The 19,153-nt window shown below is 48.5% G+C and overlaps 1 protein-coding gene across 13 annotated transcripts; it reads right to left on the reverse strand.

Annotated features, from left to right (window-relative positions):
- Window positions 1-268: 268 nt before the first annotated feature.
- On the reverse strand, window positions 269-17,167 carry FCRL3 (Fc receptor like 3). Of its 13 annotated transcripts, none has more exons than XM_086694843.1 (14): window positions 16,960-17,165; window positions 16,787-16,878; window positions 16,179-16,199; window positions 15,014-15,256; window positions 14,282-14,542; window positions 13,760-14,044; window positions 12,458-12,745; window positions 11,851-12,129; window positions 10,509-10,787; window positions 10,032-10,151; window positions 2,979-3,098; window positions 2,464-2,532; window positions 821-852; window positions 269-748 (listed from the first exon to the last, which is right to left on the reverse strand). In XM_086694843.1, the coding sequence occupies exons 1-14, from the start codon at window positions 17,127-17,129 to the stop codon at window positions 611-613; spliced, it is 2,397 nt and encodes a 798-aa protein (XP_086550969.1). In that variant the 5' UTR covers window positions 17,130-17,165; the 3' UTR covers window positions 269-610. The 13 variants fall into 13 exon arrangements, with proteins under 13 accessions (XP_086550969.1, XP_086550970.1, XP_086550982.1 ...); XM_086694844.1 differs by having other exon boundaries at window positions 269-736; window positions 16,960-17,164; XM_086694856.1 differs by having other exon boundaries at window positions 16,016-16,199; window positions 16,960-16,978.
- Window positions 17,168-19,153: the final 1,986 nt, after the last annotated feature.

Below are 19,153 nucleotides of genomic sequence, written 5' to 3' on the forward strand. Positions count from 1 at the left end.
TTTATTTTTGAGACAGAGAGAGACAGAGCACGAGCAGGGGAGGGGCAGAGAGAGAGGGAGACACAGAATCCGAAGCAGGCTCCAGGCTCTGAGCTGTCAGCACAGAGCCCGACGCGGGGCTCGAACTCACGGACTGCCAGATCATGACCTGAGCCGAAGGCGGACCCTCAACCGACTCAGCCACCCAGGTGCCCCCGAGTCTTATTCATTAATATCAGCATCAGCATCATCACTTACCATCTATCTACCTAAAAAAGGAAGCAAGGTGTTTGGAGCAAACTGTTTATTCAGAGATGGTGCATTGAAGGCTTTTGATCACACTTGGAACACATGGCCATTGATTGTGACCTCGTGATCCTGGCTAGATGATCCCTCCTTCCTCCTCTGCTCCTCAGGCCCAGGAGGTGAAGGCCCAACCGCCCTGCCTCATGTGTGTCTCTACTGTGAAAACGTGCAGCATTTACTGAAATGCTGCCCCTTCTGTTCCCACAGAACACCCAGACTCAGGCACGGAGGAGTGGGACGGATCTTTCACCCAGCCTCCCAGACGGAAGGTGAGTGGTCGCAGAGAATGGGGAGAAGGCATCTGGGGGCCGCTCTGGGTATGGGGCTAGTGGTCCAAGGCCAGCGACGCGCATGGGACATTCTCATAGCCTTCTGCGGCCTCCTCACGGTCCTGCCGTGCAGGGTCGTCGGGGTCTGCCCTCTTCACCTCTGAATAGATGATTGCAGGTTCCTGGTGGAAAACCTACAAACAGTAAGTACCCAAGGACGGGTGAGGAAGAACAGAAGGGAGAGAGAGCCAGAAAAGGGGACCTACCTCACCCTTCTGATGCGTCCTTGGTGAATGTGCTGTTGGGTGGGAGGAGGAAAGAAAAGTGTTAGCTGCGGGTGACAACTTAACAACCCCCTCGTGATGCACTTAAGCCTTTCCTCTGCTGCCTGAGCTGTTGACTGTTGGCTCTGCTGGATTCCTCCCAGCCTCAGACAGAGCACCCCTTCCCCACACACTGATAAAGGCTTTCCCCTGCCCACCAAATGCCCAGAGTGGCTTCCCGGCGTTTCTTTCTTTCTCCACCGCTCATCGCTCCGGCAAAGCGGGTCCCTGCCCCCGTCCCACCCCCACTCAGGGCCTCTATGGCCACGCTGGTTAGGGGAAGGTGGCACGTGTGGTTTAGTCTGTGAGGGGAAAGTGGAGGAGGCTGGAGAGGGGGTTGGCATCCTAAGGCCACACGGCAAATTCCCAGTGGAGATTTGCGGTGAAGCCTTAAGAAATCTCAGTGTGTACGTCTCTTCTATCCTTTCAAGGGGTCCTCAGGATCTCTTTCTTGTATTTATTCAGCCAAAATGCTCAGTGGGCAAGGACCTTTTTAAAAAAAATTCTTTTTAATGTTTATTTATTTTTGAGAAAGAGAGAGAGAGAGAGAGACATAGAATTGGAAGCAGGCTCCACACTCTGAGCCGTCAGCACGGAGCCCAATGTGGGGCTTGAACTCACGAGCTATGAGATCATGGCCTGAGCTGAAGTCGGACGCTCAACCCACTGAGCCACCCGAGCGCCCCCACAATGACCTTCTATTAAGCACTGGTGAGCCACAAGGGCAGAGAAAGGACTACAGGTTCAGCCCATATGCTCAAAGAGCCTATAATTTTTAGGGGGGATAAACAGGCGTGGAAGAAACGCATCGAGTATTACGCGCACCAAGACCAAGGTACAGACTCAACTCTGTCGCTGTTGCAGAGGCTGGACACAGGAAGGGCTGACAGAGGCACCCCGAGTTTCTCAGACAAATCTGAACTATGTCTTGACATGGGAGCAGGGCTCACCGGGTACACTAGGTGGGGATAGGGACATTCCAGGACAAATAAGACACGTGAGCACCGAAGCATGTGACAGCCCAGTTTGATAAGGAAAGCAGCAAGGGTCTGCGAGGCGAGAGTAAGAACAGAGCTTCGAGGAGGCGGGAGGCAAGGGTCTGGCTTTGGAACGAAAAGCCGCTGAGGCAGTTATTCTAGGAAGGGTGTGATCGGCCGTGGGATCTCAGAGGCATCGTGCTGGAAACCGAGTGCTGGGGGCCCGGGGAGGAGATCAGGAATAAAGAGACCAGTTAGGAGAACGATGATCTTCTACACCTTAGGTTATGAGCGGCTTATGCAAGCAATTGCTGGCCATGCGTCCTTTCAAAAAATATTTGAAGAGGCCCACACTTTTCTAAGCATTGAACTAGATGCTACTGATACATTAATAAAAAATGACAGCGTCTGTCCTCAGAGACTTTATGGGGTTCTGGCGGCAGTGCACACGGGCAAGCGGGAAGGGACGCAGTCCTATAACAGCAGCACTAGAGGAACAGACGATGCCTGCCTTCCGTGTCGCACTACTCGGGTGGCCTGACCAGAGGCCCCTTGCGGATCCGCTCGCACGCTGCCGCCTCCCCTCTGCATGTCGCGAAGAGGTCTCACCTGGACTTCCTTCTCTGTGCTGTCTGCTCCAGATCTGGGAATAAACCAGGTCGTCATCGCCAGGACTGACTGTGAGAGAGGAGACCATAGCCAGTTGTAGTCAAGAGCCCACGTTCTAGATTCTTCTCAGCCACCAAGTTCATAACCGTCTTCTGTCTCGGACACAATGCCAGGAACGTCATTTTAAAACTGAATGTGACTCTGCGGTGTCTGGGTGACTCAGTCGGTTAAGCGCCCGACTCTTGATTTCAACTCAGGTCATGATCTCACGGTCCATGACGTTGAGCCCCCATGTCGGGCTCTGGGCTGACGGTGTGGAGCCTGCTTGCGATTCTCTCTCTCTCCCTCCCTCTCTCTCTCTGTGTGTCTCCCCTACCCGTGTGCTCTTTCTCTCCCAAAACAAACAAATAAACTTTAAAACTAAATGGCGTGTGGCTCGGCCACGGGCTGTCGCTCAGTCTGTCCTCCCAGCCTGGCTCGTCCCTGGAGCCCTGAGCTCCTTGGGGAACCCTCACCGTTGCTGTACAAGGGCTGTAGCTCCATTAGGGCTGGCCGGCTCAGACAGGGTGGGCCGTGGAGGGCCTGTGCTGGAGGGCCCGGGCCAGGAACGCTCCCGATGTTCCTTGGGATTGCCCCTGTGACAGACGGGGAGAGGCACAAAGGACAGAAGCATTGGCGGATCGTACCGAGTCTCAGGGAAGCCAGAGTCTGTGTGGCTCCCTCAAGAAAACCCAGAAGGCACGTGATGGCAGATGCAACCCAAGGCAGCATTGCAGAAAAGGTGGACGGAGGCAAGGTCAGAGGGTGAAAGTGCACCGTGTCAAGGTCTTTCCGACACACGAAACACTAGTATTCGCCTAACTTTCTATTGTTCTCAAAATTGTAAATGCTTAGACGTTGACACACAAAGACTTTTGCGTTCCCATAGAATCTGACCTTGGTCTTTTGTAAAAGGTCCCTTTCAATGTTCCAGCTTGTGTTACAATAATCTACCTTTCCTATAAGGTAGCCCGAAGGCTCTACGGGAAAAGGGTTGTTTTTTTCCCCCCAATTTTATTTCCTTCCGTGATAAATATTGTGAATTTAACACTGATAGCACTCAAAAATGATGTGCTGAGTGACTGCGTACTGGAGGAATGAGCCGGGGAAAGAGTGAGGCGCAGCCGAAAGAGGGTGCCATTAAGGTGCCAGTGGTCAGCTCTCTGCCAGAACACATTTAAGGAAATAGATTAACGTGGATAAGCAAATGACACGTAGGTCTGAGTAGCATCCACAAATACGACTGAAAGCAGCTTTCGCGAATCCCATTTATGGATTTCATGAGAATTTGAAAAGGTTAATGAGAAGTCCAGCCAAATATCTTTGAATGTACATAATTCTGTGCCCCTATCTTGCGGGCGTAAATAATTCATGCAAATGTTGTCAGCACAAGAAGCAGAGACCTCACCTGGGTGCTTCAGTGGCCGAAACCCCTCCAGAAAAACAAAGGATTGCTGATGGCAGGTGAGCTGTGTAAGTAATGTGCCCTACTTTAGAATGTCCTTTCCTGGGAATCAGATTCATTCTAGACCTCAGTTACAGTAGATCTTAAGGAATATCTGGCCCCACCCTCCACGTCGTATTACAGGTGAGGAAGGTGGGATCTTGAAAGATATTTGTCCAGAATCATACCGAGTAACAACAGCGTGCACTCTAAGGAGGTATGGCCAAGCAGCACAAGAGAGACAACTTAGTATTTAACTCTGGGCCTGGTGCTTCCTCACTTCCTCTTTTCTGTCCTGTCTGTGGCCCTGGGGGACAGAGACCGGGAGACAGAGTTCCCCACGGCGTGAATCAGTAGGGCCCCCATAACAAGCTCAGAACTCTGTGTCCCTGGGGCCCTGGCAGACCCAACCACTGTGGGTACCTACTGTTTTCTCCACATCCCTTTTTCTCTTTCACTTGGCTGATTCCAACTTATCTTTCTTCCTCCAGGACTTTGCCTGGTCCCAGCAAGCTGTATGAAATGACCTCTCTCCATGCACGGAGAGCCCTGCAATATTAGAATCGCTGTATTGGATGGTAATTACCCATTTGTATGTTTCCCTCAATCTCTCCACCATGAAAGAGTGTGTTACTTGAGGCTGCAAGCTGTCTTAATTGCTTTTGTATTCTCAGTGGCTAGAATGTCGAAAATATTCAGTAAAGATTTGTTAAACAACTGAGCAAGTTGAAGCATGCACTTTGAGGACTAAAAAAAAAAAAAGACAAGTTGACAATTTTGTAATAGGTGATTACATGTAAACGTAATCTGGAAGGCTACTCCATCGGCCTTGAAAATATGGCAGTTTTCCATCATCACTGAAATACTGAAATCTGTTTGGCCATGCCAGACTCCTCCCAATTTCCCATCTCTGACCTTTGCCTATTTATCTGTGGCTCTCTATCTGTCTCACCGGGCTTACAGACCACGAGTTATTGCCCCAAGTAAACACACTCATGAAGAATAACTGACTGATGTCTGCAAACCCTGAGTTGAACTGGAGGTTCGTGATCCCGGCTCAAGTCTCCCTCCTTAGAGCAATTGCAGTTCACATCAGTCAACAGCCCGCGTCCTCCCTTGCGGGGAGGTTAGCCAAGTCCCACGATGCATCTGTAAGTCAGTTTATCTCTTCATTTTTAAAACAGAAAACAGACCCAGAAGGTGGCTATTTACATAACACAAGCTAATAGCACTGAAGATTTGTGGGCCAGGCACAGTACTAAGCAGCTTATGTAGATAGCCCCAAAATGGTAGATACTATTATGTTGACCACAAAGAAAGGGTTTGGAGAGTTTAATTTACCTGCCATATAGCAAGTATTTGGCAAGTGACATTACTGGAATTTTCATCCAGGCATCATTACATTTGTCATCGCCTTTGGTAATGGGTTGGGTACGCTCAGGCTTCAGGAGCAGAGCTCTTCTCTTTTAGAAGAGTTTGCAAGGGCTGAGCTCCTCCCTGAGAAGACTGATGGATAATGAGAAGGAAGACTTTGCTGTGAGGGAAGCACAGCCAGTCAGCCAGATTTTGCAATGAGAAAGGCAGATGCCCCCTGATTGGTGGACTGTCAGAATTTCTCACTGAGCTCGCTATGTAAAACAACACCTCCTCTAGATCTGGAGGTCAGAAACTCTTGGGCTCCTGTCCCCATGGAGCACGTGAAGTGATGAGTGCTAATCTTGCCTCCCGTGTGTTGTTTGCTGTTGCTTCAACTGAACCAGCTGGTGTTTTGAACACTATCAACTTCGGCAGTAAGGTTTCAATATCTGCACTTGTAGTATGTTACTAATTAATAAATGCCACCCACATAGGTGATGAGATCAAAAAAGTAGGGAAAATAGGATGTGTAACCAGCCTTCCATAAGTCACCAGGGTGCAGTGGAGAGAACATGGAGTCAAGGGCTAGGGAGATCCCCAGGTGAACCCCAACTGATGCTTAATAGATACATGAACTTGGAAAGATGACTTCACTTATGAAGTAGCCTCATTTTTCACTCTAATATGGTGATAATAATATTGATTGGATTGAATGTAGTTATGGAACGATTGGGAGAAGTAGACAAGCTGTAAAATTTCATTTAGTGGGCTCTTAATGAATGACACATTTTATGATGAGTACTGTTGGTGTTGGTGCTCTTATTCTCCTTATATATTAAGAAAAATGAGGGGCGCCTGGGGGGGGTTCGGTCGGTTGGGCATCCGACTTCGGCTCAGGTCATGATCTCGCAGTTCGCGAGTTCGAGCCCCACGTCGGGCTCTGTGCTGACAGCTGGACCCTGGAGCCTGCTTGGGATTCTGTGTCTCCCTCTCTCTCTGCCCCTCCCCTGCTCATGCTCTGTCTCTCAATAATAAATAAGCATTAAAAAAATTTTGAAAAAATGATATACACGTGTAGTTTTATAGGTAATGTTATTTATGAAAATACTAGGTAGCTTTAAGATATCAGTCATAAGGGGCGCCTGGGTGGCTCAGTCGGTTAAGTGTCCGACTTTGGCTCAGGTCATGGTCTCATGGGTTCGTGGGTTCGAGCCCTGTGTCAGGCTCTGTGCTGATAGCTCAGAGCCTGGAGCCTGCACCAGATTCTGTGTCTCCCTCTCTCACACAGATTCTGTGTTTCCCTGTCCCTGCCCCTCTCCTGTTCGTGCTTTCTCTCTGTCTCTCAAAAGTAAATCAACGTTAAAAAAAATTTAAATATCAGTCATAAAGTGTTGGTGTTATTTTTCATACAAAGAACAGGACAGAGGCTCATTGATTGACATGAAAAGAAGGGTAAAAGGACAATGCTTGACCAGCATCATTAAGAAAAATATGTAAACTTTTTCATTAAAGTTAGATCCAAATATTTTATTTGTTTGTTTGCTTGATTTTCAGTATGAGCCCTAAGAAAAGGAGAACGGAAACATTTGGCCTGATAGAAAAGGAAATGCCATTTTATGCCAAGCAGAGTGGCAGACAGAAAGTAAGGTTTTAGTAAATCCAAAGTACAAAGTATTGAAACTTTACAGGCACCCAAGGCATTGGATAAAAGAGTCCATTAATTCAAAAATCCTTGATCCATGAAAAATCATGTAGAGAGGAAAAACGTAGTCACAGGAGAACAAAGAAGGAAGGCAGATTTCTTGTCAGAAACAATGCATACAAGAAGACGGTAGAGCAACATCTTTAAAATACTGAAAGGGGGTGCCTGGGTGGCGCAGTCGGTTAAGCGTCCGACTTCAGCCAGGTCACGATCTCGCGGTCCGTGAGTTCGAGCCCCATGTCGGGCTCTGGGCTGATGGCTCAGAGCCTGGAGCCTGTTTCTGATTCTGTGTCTCCCTCTCTCTCTGCCCCTCCCCCGTTCATGCTCTGTCTCTCTCTGTCCCAAAAATAAAAAAAATAAACGTTGAAAAAAAAATTAAAAAAAAAATACTGAAAGAAGAAAAAACTCTCAACCTATAATTCTGTGCCAGCAAAAATGTCTTTCACAAGGAATACAAAAATAAAGGCTTTTGCAGACATGTAAAAGCTGAGATAATTCATCACCAGCAGACCCATACTATTAGAAATGTCAAAAGAAGTCTCTTAGGCAGAAAGAAAATGATACCAGATGGAAATATGGAGATACAAAAAGGAACGAAGGACATTGGAAGTGGTAACTACTTGATTCAATATGTAAGATTCTTAAATTATACTTAAGTCTACTTAACAGGTAAGTGATTATTTACAAAAATAACGTTAATGTAGCTAGGAAGGAAGGAATGGAGGACACAATGGTAATATTCTTATACTATATGTGAAATGATCCCATGTCACTTGAAGATAGACTGTGGTAAGTTAAATATCTATACTATAAACCCAAAACAACCAATAAAGTAAACAAAACAAAGAATTATAAAGTTAATAAACCAATAAAGGAAGAAAATGGAATCATAAAAAATACTCAGTTGTTCGAAAAGAAGGTAGAAAAAAAGAGAAAAGAAAACAAAGAACAGATGGGACAAATAGAAAACAAATAGCAAAATAACAGACTTAGATCTAACCTTATCAACAATCACATTAATGTAAATGGTCTAAACACTTTAGTTAAAAGGTAGAGATTGACGTATTGGATTAGAAAGCAAGAACTAACTCTATGCTATCTATAAAAAAATGCTTTAAGTATAAGGGCACAAATAGATTAAAAGTAAAAAGATGGATAGAGAAATACCATGTTAATAGTACTTACCTTAATATCAAAGACTATTTCAGAGTAAATGATACTAACAGAGATAAAGTTATCATTTCACAAGGATAAGGTAGTCATTTCATCGGAAACACAAACAATATAAACACTTATGAACCTAATAAAAGACATTCCAAATACCTGAGGCAAAACCTAATAGAATGCAAGAAGAAATGGCCAATCCACAATTATAGTTGGCGATTTCAATACCCCTCTTTTGGTAGTTGATAGATCAAGTAGAAAATCAGTAAGGATAGAGTAGACTTTAGCAACACTATCAGTCAGGTTCCCCAACAGACCCATACTGTGATAAATGTGAAAAGAAGTACTTCAGGCAGTGGGGCGCCTAGGTAGCTCAGTTGGTTGAGCATCTGACTCTTGACCTTGGCTCAAACCATGATCTCATGGTTTTCTGAGTTCTAGTCCTGCCTCAGGCTCTGTGCTGACAGCGCAGAACCTACCTGGGATTCTGTCTCTCCCTCTATCAGTCTCTCTCTCTGTCTCAAAATAAATAAACAAGGAAAAAGAAAGAAGTACTTCAGGCAGGAAGAAAATGATACCCTATGGAAATATGAAAAAGAATGAAAAACACTAGAAGTAGTAACTCAGTGGGTATTACCTTGACATCAACTCAGACAAAGGCATGACAAGAAAATAAAGCTATCAGGCAATATCTTTCATGACCATAGATGCACACATTCTTAACAAAATTTTACCAAATCAAATTCAACAATCATGACCAAGTGAAGCTGACTTGAGAAATGCAAGGCTGGTTTAACATTCAAAACTCAAAATCCATATCAATTGACTAGAAAAGAAAATCCTATGATCGTCTCAATCAATGTAGAAAAGTCATTTGACAAACATTTTTTCTATAAAAAATGTTTTTTTTTATAGAATGTTTTTCTATAAAAAATGTTTTTCAGCAAATTACAAATAGTGGGGACGTCCTTAGCCTACAAAAACATTTATAGAATGTTTTTCTATAAAAAATGTTTCTCGGCATATTACAAATAGTGGGGACGTCCTTAGCCTAATGAAGAACATCTAGAAGGAATCCACAGCTAATATTATCATAACGATGAGACCAAATACTTTCCCCAAAGATCAGGGACAAGACAAGCATGTCTGCTCTCGTCCACCACTTCTATTCAACATTGTATGGGAGGTTGTAGCCAGTGCATTAAGGCAAAAAAAGAAATTAAAGGAACCTGGATTGGAAAGGAAGGAGGAGAACTATCTTTATTTGCAGATGACAGAATCACCTATGTAGAAAATCTGATGGAATCTACAAAACAGAGACTGGAACTAATAAATATGTATATAGCAAGGTTGCAGGGTACAAGACCCATATACAAAAATCAGTTGTGTTTCTATACAAGTAGCAACAGTAAGAAACTGAAATTTTAATTTCATTCTCAGCACCTGTATTAATTTTATCCGAATTTCACAATATGTGACTGGCATTCAGATGTATCTCAGAGTTTATGGTTTGTGTCTATGGCTGTTGTCTATTTTTTCTTACAAATGAAGACTTTTTTCTTTTTTTATGCCTTTGGTTCTCAGTAAGCTTTGGACCAGGGGTGGAATGGTAAATACTTACCGTTCTAATTTTTAATTGGAAGCAAACTCTGCTACCTGATTTAAATCTCAAATTAAACACATGGAGTAGCAACCTTATTGAGAAATTCATTTTGTCACTTGCCTACAGAGTGCCAGTGAGTAGAACGGAGGGTCTAGTATTTGGAAGGGAATAATGACCTTCATGGGATGCATCGCATAAATCCAAATTATCATAGTGATGGCAAAAGTCACAATGCCAAAGGGCAAGACATAAACACCCACCTGACTTCCTTTGGGTTCTGAAGCGACCCACCAGACCAGCCGTAGCAGCAAGACCAAGCATGCTTAGCAAGCACCCGATGACTCCCACAGTGATATGGGTTACTTTGTTCTTGGAAAGCCCTACACGGGAAGAGCTATATTTGAGTCCCAGTGGCAAATGTTTTTAATCTAGACAACATGTCGGTGGGGGCTAGAGATCTCTCAGGGAAGGTTTCTCCCGGATTCTGATTTCTCCATTTGGTTGATTATCTCCATGATAATTTGTAATTTTGAAAATAACAGCGCATGAGCATCAGCATCTAAGATTGAATAGTTCCCTTATCCTTCCCCCATGAAATCAGCACCAATCTCTGGAAGTCCCAAGCCTTGTGTGCATGTTCAAAAACTCTTTGATGCCTGCAGAATTTGTACAGTCTATAGGGAAAAATATTTTCTTGACCTTAACTGTAACCTGGAGGCCAGCTACCCCCAACCCACCTGTGATGTTAAGTGACACCATCTCGCTGCTCTGAGCCCCCAGGCCATTGTCAGCCCCACAGGAGTAGTTTCCAGAATGTTCTGTGGTCAGAGAGAGGTTAAAAGATGCTCCCCCTCCAAAGGGGGCTGAGGTGTTCCCCAGGATGACATTCTCATGATAAAACCAGTATAAGATCGGGGGAGAACCCCTCTGGGTCTCACAGCGAAGTTCTAACACATCTCCCACCATAGCCTGGGCCACATCAGGGTTGAGGGTGAGGACAGGGTGAGACACTGGAACTGAAAGAGGAAACACAGTTCATTTGCAGTATTAATTGAGTATGCATACTAGATAATAAAGGAAATATCCAGCCTGATTTAGTGGTAGGAACATGGACCTAGGATCAGGAGAACCCAACTAACTTTGAGTCCTGTCTCTGCCCTTTGTCAGTTCAATGATCTCGATGTTTTGGAAGTTTTAATCTCTCTGAGTCTCATTTTTACAACACGCATTTAAAGTTAGTCAAGTTGTGCATGTATATAGTTAATAAACAAACATTTGGGGTGCATGTCCAACACTTTTGCCAGTGATGTGGGGTCATGGAAAAATCCAGAGAATGTAAGGGTTTGAGTCACTGGAAGTCATTGCCCTATCTCTTTTATCCTGCCATTTTTCCTATGCCCCAGTGCTCCACTCCAGCCCCCAAATGCTGGGCACTTCAGAGTAATCCTGGCTTGGATGAGGGGTCTCCCCTAAGTGGACACGCACTTTGCTAACTGAAAATGGGAGATGTGAGATGCCTTGGGTCCTCCGGCGAGGAAAAATTTTGTTTGGGGATACTGAGAACAACAGATGAAATAGCCTGTCGTTCAAGGAGTCAGAAGCCCACAGAGGTTCTTAGAGTCTGGAAGCCATGAGGAAGCTCTATAGGTCTGGTTCCTGTGAGTGTCCGTGAGGAGACACGCTGTCTCATAATCCAGACAGACATGAAGTATTCGGGATGGGAGGGGAGTAGTGGAGGAGCACGTGGGCAAGGACCGATCTCGTCATTTGTTCTTGGACAAAGGGATTTGGAGATAAAGCTTTCTATCTGCTGAGCCATCATACATTTGGTATTTTGGAGAGTCTGTGAGCCTCCAGTAGAAAGACTGAGTGGAATACATGGCTGTCAATGACAATGACAGAAGAAATGACTTGCAGAATGTGTGGTCACAAGGAAGAGTCCTAGGAGGTCTCAGGCGGAGGCAGAAGTGGGGAGTTTGCTGGGACGCCACCCCAGCAAAAAGCCTAGAGGGGCCTCTCTGTTTGTGAGAAGACATAATCTGTTCTTAGCTGTGACTGCTGAGAGCATATTCTGCTTACCTGTGATGCTGAGGGACACCATCTTACTGCGCTGAACTCCCAGGCTGTTGTTGGCCTCGCAGGAGTAGTTTCCAGAATGTTCTGCAGTCAGAGAGAGGTTGAGGGATGCTTCTCCTCCAGAGGGGGCCGAGCTGCTCCCCAGGGGGACCTCCTCATGATAAAACCGGTACAGGATGGGGGGAGAGCCCCTCTGGGCCTCGCAGTGAAGCTCCACCACGTCCCCCTCCACGGCCTGGGATCTGGGCCTCCTGATGGTGAGGACTGGAGGTGAGACTGGAACTGAGGGAGACAGGGGGCCGTCAGAGAAGGTCCCTGACACTGTGACACTGTGGTAGATTAATGGCTCCACTCAAGGCCCCTAAAAGTAGACGTACTCCTTGAACCATGGGGAGGCATCCTGGATAATTTTTATTTGTTTTCCTTGCTATTCAGTCTTCTCCACAAGAAGCAAGTTGTTTTGACTGACTTTGCATCTTTGCTGTTCCTTGGTTGGCCATTAAATCTTCAAACCTCCGTTCCTTGCTTCCATCAGAAGATCCTCGTGGCTGACAGAGAACCTAAACCCCAGTTTGGGAATGGGGCCAAGTGACAGGAACGAGGAACTTACCTCTCAGTGTGATTCTGATCCGTTTACTGAGGACAGGGCCATCCATGTTGTCGGCCGCACAGTAGTACCTCCCGGCATCCCGCTCCCTCACGGAGGCTATCCGCAGCTCTGCAGACAGGGCGTTCTGGGTCTTCCTGCCCAAACTCCTCTCCGAGCCCTCCCGGTGCCAGGAGAACGTGACAGTCCCTGTACCCGCAGCTACTGAGCAGATAAGGACGAGGTCTTCTCCTTCAATCAGCTGGCCCACAGGGGGCTGCGTCTCTAGATTCACATCAGACACAGGGACCCCTAGGAGGACAGAGGAGGACACGACAGGGTCTCCATGGCAGGTGCTGCAGGGCCAAGGAGAAGGCTGGTATTGCCGTTAATAAGCCAATAGCAGCAGGTGCAATAGTCAGGGGTCTTTTATTTATTTATTTTAATTAAAAAATTTATCTTTGAGAGAGAGAGACAGAGAGAGACAGAGAGAGAACAGGGCAGGGACAGAGAGAGAGGGACACACAGAATCTGAAGCAGGCTCCAGGCTCTGAGCTGTCAGCACAGAGCCCGACATGGGGCTGCAACCCATGGACCGTGAGATCATGACCTGAGCCGAAACCAGACGCTCAACCGACTGAGCCCCCCAGGTGCCCGGCAGGGGTCTTTTAGAGGAGGAATTGAGGAATTGATTGTGTACGTGATTATTAAAGGGAGCAAAGCCTGTCCCCCACACACCAATTCCCACCCTCGGGAAATGTGGGCACGTGCCTATGATCTTCTTTTAAACCTAATGTTGACCACAGTCAAGTTTTATGGACCTTTATGTCTAAGGCATCTCTGATGCATCACCAGACGGCAGAGCAAGTGAGAACACGGGAAGCTTGCGTGGGCCCTGACGTGACTTGATCAGAACCCAAACCTGTCTCCACAGGTCCCTCCAGCCTCACCTCTCTCTCCCCACATCCTGCTCTGGCTATTCTGGTTTGTGTTTCTCTTCCTCTTTTCTTATTATTTTGGAATAATTTTCAACCAACACATGGACGCACCATAGGGGCTTCTACGGGCTGCGTGCGGTCATCAGAACTTCTTGTTCTGTGTTGACCCACAAGGAAACACATCCCGTATGTGTCTGTGGCCCCCACAGGGCTGGGCACCCCGGACACACGATCAATAACTACTATCACCTAACTCAGAGGGAAGAGAATGCTGCGGGGAAGTTAGGCCAATGCCAAGCACAGGAGAGAAGGATGGCAGGATGCCTGGCTGTTACTCTCAGGCACGTTCGTGATCCCAGGGGGCAAGACCGACCCCGCGGACACTCACTATGGACACGTATCTGGGATCGTGGGCTTGTTTTCAGGATCCTGGGAATCACCGTCCTTGCTTGGCACCAGTAGGAGGCCGCGCCTTCACTCCATGTGGTGGGGATCTGGAGCTCCGGGGAGTTGCTCCAGCCGGCCCCCAGAGCCTGGTGCTCTTTGAAGAAACAGAACTGAAGTCTAGTGTGCGATGTCTGTGGAGGGAGCCAGGTCTCACATGTCAGGGTCATGGGGCTCCCCTCGATGGGCCAGGAGGGGCTGGCTGTCAGCACAGGACTCGGAAACAGCTCTAGAGAGATGAACAAATGTAGTTCCTGGGGCAGTGAGGCTCTGAGCTCCTGCAGAGGTGGACCTGTGTCCTCAGGATCAGAGGTAGGGACCCACGCAAGTGGAGCCACCTCTTGTCTCCCTCCCACGGCTGCTCAGAAGAGGCCGCTCACGAAATCCCCACCGCTGAGCACCCCTCTTCCATCCCACACGCTGGTCCCTTGCCAAGCCCTATTACCCATGGGAGTGTAGCCATTACCTTGAACTTGGATCTTTAAAGGTCGTGAAGTTTCTGTCCATGACCCCCCCAAAATATATGTCCCAGAAGCAGTACAATGATATGTGCTGTCATCGTTGAAGGCTGGATATACTGTGATGTTTGAGTTATAAGAACTGCTAATTTTTTCTTCATTTTTGTAGTAAGTCCTTTCCATAATATCTTCTTCTTCTTTCCCTCGGCATCTCAGAACTACTTTATCTCTTTCAAAGGCAGGGTGTGAGGCCTGGAGGACCAGCCAGTCTGCAAAGAGTGAACGAACATGACATATCCCATCTATTTCTTTCTGCAAAGCCTCATTTCCACCCATGAAGAAAGAGCCCTGCATGCACCTGTGACCGTCCTCCGCTAACATTTCCCTGTGGCCCCAGTACCCAGTTCTCCCTTGTCCTAGGACAGCGAACGAATTTTCAGAGCAGGTCCTTGAGACATCCTCATAAGTGTCGTTAGCTGAGGAATTTGACACCCTACCTTTCTTCAGACCCGAGTCCCTTTTTGCCTGGTGGCTTCTGGGTTACTGACTCCTCTCTGGATGGAGGAGATGGACAATGCGCGATCCTCAGCAGCCTATCTCCTTATTCTCCCCACTGGCATCAGCTCACCGAATAGCCACATGCGGGCTCGCAACCCTGTCTGGGTTCCCTGCCTTCGCCCAGGCTCCAGACGTGACGCCCAGGGGCTTGATTTCAGAGACCCACCCCCTTCTTTCCTCACCAGATAAAAACTGCACATGCACGGGGTCACTGAGGGAAGATCTTTGGGTCTTGCATCTGTAATGTCCAGACTTGCTTATTTGGAGTTTTCCGGATTGTTTTCTCAAGGGAGTCTCATTGTGATACCAAGATACGTATTCCCAGGCTAGAGAATGGTGATCCTTACAGAAGAGAGTCACTGTCTCTCCTTTGAAGGCTGTGGACCATGGAGGTTTGAGGAGAAGTAAAGCTTTTGGAAGTGCTCCTGAACGGGAAAGAGAAAGGGTCAGGCAGATGAAGGTGAATGGGACGTGGGTGGAAACCAGGGCTGGTTGCCGGTGGGAAGGGAGCCGACAGGACCCAGGGACCTGCTTGGGGCGGAGTCCGGTCTTCCTGACTCTTTGCCCAGCCTGGAGGTGGGCAGGGGGGTGTCACGGGGGAGAGGTCTCAGGTCCCTGGTGTGGGCTCAGAAAAGCTCAGGAGATGTGACGGGCAGCTGGGCAGACACCGTGCGGGCCTCTGGGGGGCGGGCTGATGCTGAGATGCTCTTGTCCTCGACATTCCTGCCAAGGCACAGGTGGGCCTGGCTGAATGAGCCTCAGAAGCACTTTCTAGACTCTGACAAACCACTTCCTACTTGGTTGCTCATAATTAATACACATTTTTTTCCACTTTCGTTACTTTTAAACCTTGCTTCCCTTGAGATTTCACGGGGAAGGCAACTTCTGTCCGCTCTCCGGCCAAGTCAGACACAATACAAAACGGAGGGATGTGAAGAATTGGATTGGAGGGGCACAGGCTGCCTGCGCCATCGTCTTTGTGCATAAAACTGCAGCTGACCGACGGGACCAGAAACTGAAGCAGGACAGCCACACAGGCTGCAGCACTCTATCTCTCTGTCCTTCGACGGTGGCTCGGGCTTGAGCATACAGGGTGGGGGTAGGGGGTCCTTAGGGAAGAGAGGAGACGCGTGGAAGGTTCTGGGCATTAGCCTCCTGCCTCTGCAAATGCTTCTTTCACTCACGCGAGGGGGGAGAGAACCGAAGGCGGGAGAGACCACAGGAGGCTCGGCGCGCCCGCCATGGTCACAGGTGTCACCGCTGACGTTGACCCACTCCCCGCAGCCCCCATGTACGGGGTAGGACCCGTGCCCGGAGAGCAGGGGGAAGAGAGGAGGGAAGACTGACCTGCCGGCTGTCGTCCGGGAGCTGTGTGAGAGCCAAGGTGAAAGGTTAGCACCGGGCGATGGGGCTCCTGCCTTTGCACTTAGACTCGGCCGTTCCCCGCAGCCCGGCCACGGCTGCTTCTCTGACGCTTCCTCCCATTTCCTGGCCCGCATCCCACAACCCCCCCCCCACGCCCCCCCCCACCCCACCTCGCTGCTTGGGCCCCATCCCCCTACTTTCTTCAACCTCTGGTGAAACGTTGACTTAAATTCTCGGGAAGGGAGCTATGTTGCTCTGCAGACCTTCCCTCCCTCGCCCGCGTGGGCCCTAACTGTTTATCTGAGCGTTTCGAGGTGTGGTTTGGCAGGGAGAAAGCCCCAGCTTCCCGGGAGCTGGGAGAGGACACAAGGGGGAGGCCCGGGGTCCCACGCTTGGCTTGCTCTGGGGGTCTCTGGACCCTGTGGGTCTTCCTGGGCACCAGCTCTACTCGTTTTGTGCCTCTCGCTGTGTCTCTGAAGTCCGGTGGGAGCAGAGACAGAAGCCTCCCGGGGGTTTGGCCCCCCGCCCCGGGGTTGCCCCGGCTGGCAGTAGGAACGTCGGGCCCCCAGCCCAGTCTGGGCTCTACTCACCCAGGATCAGCAGCAGCCACAGAAGCATGGGGGCCGGGCCTGGCCGAGGGCAGGGGAAGACTGTCTCACCAAAAGCCAGGCTTCTGTCCCATCTGCAAAGGAAGTATGGGGAGCAGGACTCAGATAAGGTCTGCGAGAACTGAAGAAGAGGAAGCAAAGTGATCCTAGCTTGCCTGTGTTCGCAGAACGTAAGTGTGGCCGCCTCCCTGTCTGTCGTTCGGGGCTGGCCGATGTGAAGTTTCAGATGCTGGTGGCCTCCTTCCACCGGTTCACGTCTGCCAGAAAAGTGTCTGAGGCTGTGCCCGGCTTCTCTGAAAATGCCACGCTGTAGATTTCCTAGCATTCAAATGACACTGTCCTCATTTTTCGGACGGAAACCCCCTACATTATCTTACGTTCACACAAACTTGAGTGTCACGTGAGGTACCGATATAGACACAGGTGGGGAGTGTGCTGTGTGTGTGCGTTTCGGAGTGTGAGCCCCACAGAGTCAAGGCATCAAAGGAGATGTAAAACCCTCTTTGACCTTTGCATACACCGGGCTGAAGTTGCTGAAGAGGAAAATAATGGAAACTTGCGGGGGCACCTGGGCAGCTCGGTCGGTCGAATGTCCGACACTTGATTTCGGCTCAGGTCATGATCTCAAGGTCATGAGATCAAGCTCCGCATCCAGCTCGGTACCCACAGGGTGGAGCCTGCTTGGGATTCTCTCTGCCTCTACTCCACTCATGCATGTTCTCTCTCTCTCTCTCTCAAAATTAAAAAAAAAAAAAAACTTAAAAAACCTAATGGAAATTTGCAGCTTAGCAAGGTGCCCTGCTGGCTCAGTCGGTAGAGTATGTGACTCTTGATCTCGGGGTTGTGAGTTCCAGCCCCACGCTGGGGGCAGAGATTACTTAAGAAACAAAAATTACTCAAGAAACAAAAAACATAACCCTCTTCAGATGAGGAAAACGGGCTTCCCTAAGTCCCACCCAGACCTGCACAGCGAGGGGGTGAATGGACAAGCACACAAACAGGAAGCTGTTTCATGCAGGTGACAGTGGCTGGACCCCCTCCCCCGCCCCCATGATTCTTGCTGTGGCTAGACGCCTCCGGCAATAACCATCAGGAAACGTGGGGGAAAGAAAAGATTTGTTATTTCCATGTCCTGGAAACTACAACATGTGCCTACAGCCACACAACGAGGTCACAGGCCTGGGGTTCTTCTGCTTTCACTGGGGTCCAGGGGGTGGGGAGAGCACTTAGGGTTTCATGGGCTTACTCTGCAGCAGTGAATTTAAAATATAAGAGCAGGAATGTAAATGCGTGAAGGGGTCCAAGTGGTCGGTTACCCAAGTCCACCAAGATCAACTGTAAGCTGCGGGCGGGACGCCCCCTGTGGGCTCACACACAGGCCCTGTGTCTGACCCGGACCCTCCTCAGAGACGCCCTCCCCAACCTCAGGGTTCAAGGGTCCCTCCTGATTATTTCCTGTTTCAGCCCCACCTGCGTCACTCACTGTCCGTTTCCCTCCCCAGGTCTGCAGCAGCTGCAGCCATTATTTGCTTATCTTTCTGGCCCTTTCTCCCTTCTGAAACTCTCATAGTGTATTGTTCAGCCTCTTGGGCCTCTCCCTTTCCTTTCTTCACTCTTTTTCACCTTTTCTCCTTTGCTCCCCTGACTGAAGTATTTCTGTCAACCTGTCTTCAGTTGTCTGGTCCTTTCTTTCACGGGGTCTCGTCTGCTGTCCAGTCGCTTCCCTGAATGTTTCAGGTCAGTTGTGTTCTTCTGTTCTGTGATTCCTGTGTGGTTCTTTTATATGGTTTCTATCTCTTTGTTGTAGCTCTTGCTTGTGCATGCATGGGTCTCTGGACCTCAGGGAGTGTCTTTCTGGGGTTATTTTTAATTCTCTGTCAGGTAAATCCTATAATTCTACTTTATTAGAATTTGTTTCTGGACATTAAAAAAAAATTCTTTTAATGTTTATTTTTGAGAGACAGAGAGAGACAGAGCATGAGTGGGGGTGGGGCAGAGAGAGAGGGAGACACAGAATCCGAAGCAGGAGCCAGGCTCCGAGCTGTCAGCACAGAGCCCGACGCAGGGCTCGAACTCATAAGCTGTGGGATCATGACCCGAGCCGAAGTTGCACGCTCAACCGACTGAGCCACCAAGGTGCCCCTTAAAATTAAAAAAAAAATTTTTTAATGTTTATTTATTTTTGAGAGAGACAGAGACAGAATGCGAGTGGGTTAGGGGCAGAGAGAGAGGGAGACACAGAATCCGAAGCAGGCTCCGGGCTCTGAGCCATCAGCACAGAGCCCGATGCAGGGCTCGAACTTACAAGCTGCTAGATCATGCCCCGAGCCAAAGTCGGATGCCGAACCG

The sequence above is a fragment of the Puma concolor genome, chromosome E4 (assembly GCF_028749965.1).
Source record: "Puma concolor isolate L17-30 chromosome E4, mPumCon1.1.hap2, whole genome shotgun sequence".
In the NCBI taxonomy this organism is placed as follows: Eukaryota; Metazoa; Chordata; class Mammalia; order Carnivora; family Felidae; genus Puma; species Puma concolor.

What these genes read in the sequence shown, in the direction of transcription:
- FCRL3 (XM_086694843.1), bottom strand. Translation starts at nt 17,129, where the DNA reads ATGCTAGGAAATCTACAGCGTGGCATTTTCAGAGAAGCCGGGCACAGC. An exon ending in TCCCGGACGACAGCCGGCAG is followed by an intron (nt 15,257 to 16,178) that starts GTCAGTCTTCCC and finishes TTTCCCGTTCAG; the next exon opens with GAGCACTTCCAAAAGCTTTA. An exon ending in GGTGTCCCTCAGCATCACAG is followed by an intron (nt 10,788 to 11,850) that starts GTAAGCAGAATA and finishes TTCCTCTTTCAG; the next exon opens with TTCCAGTGTCTCACCCTGTC.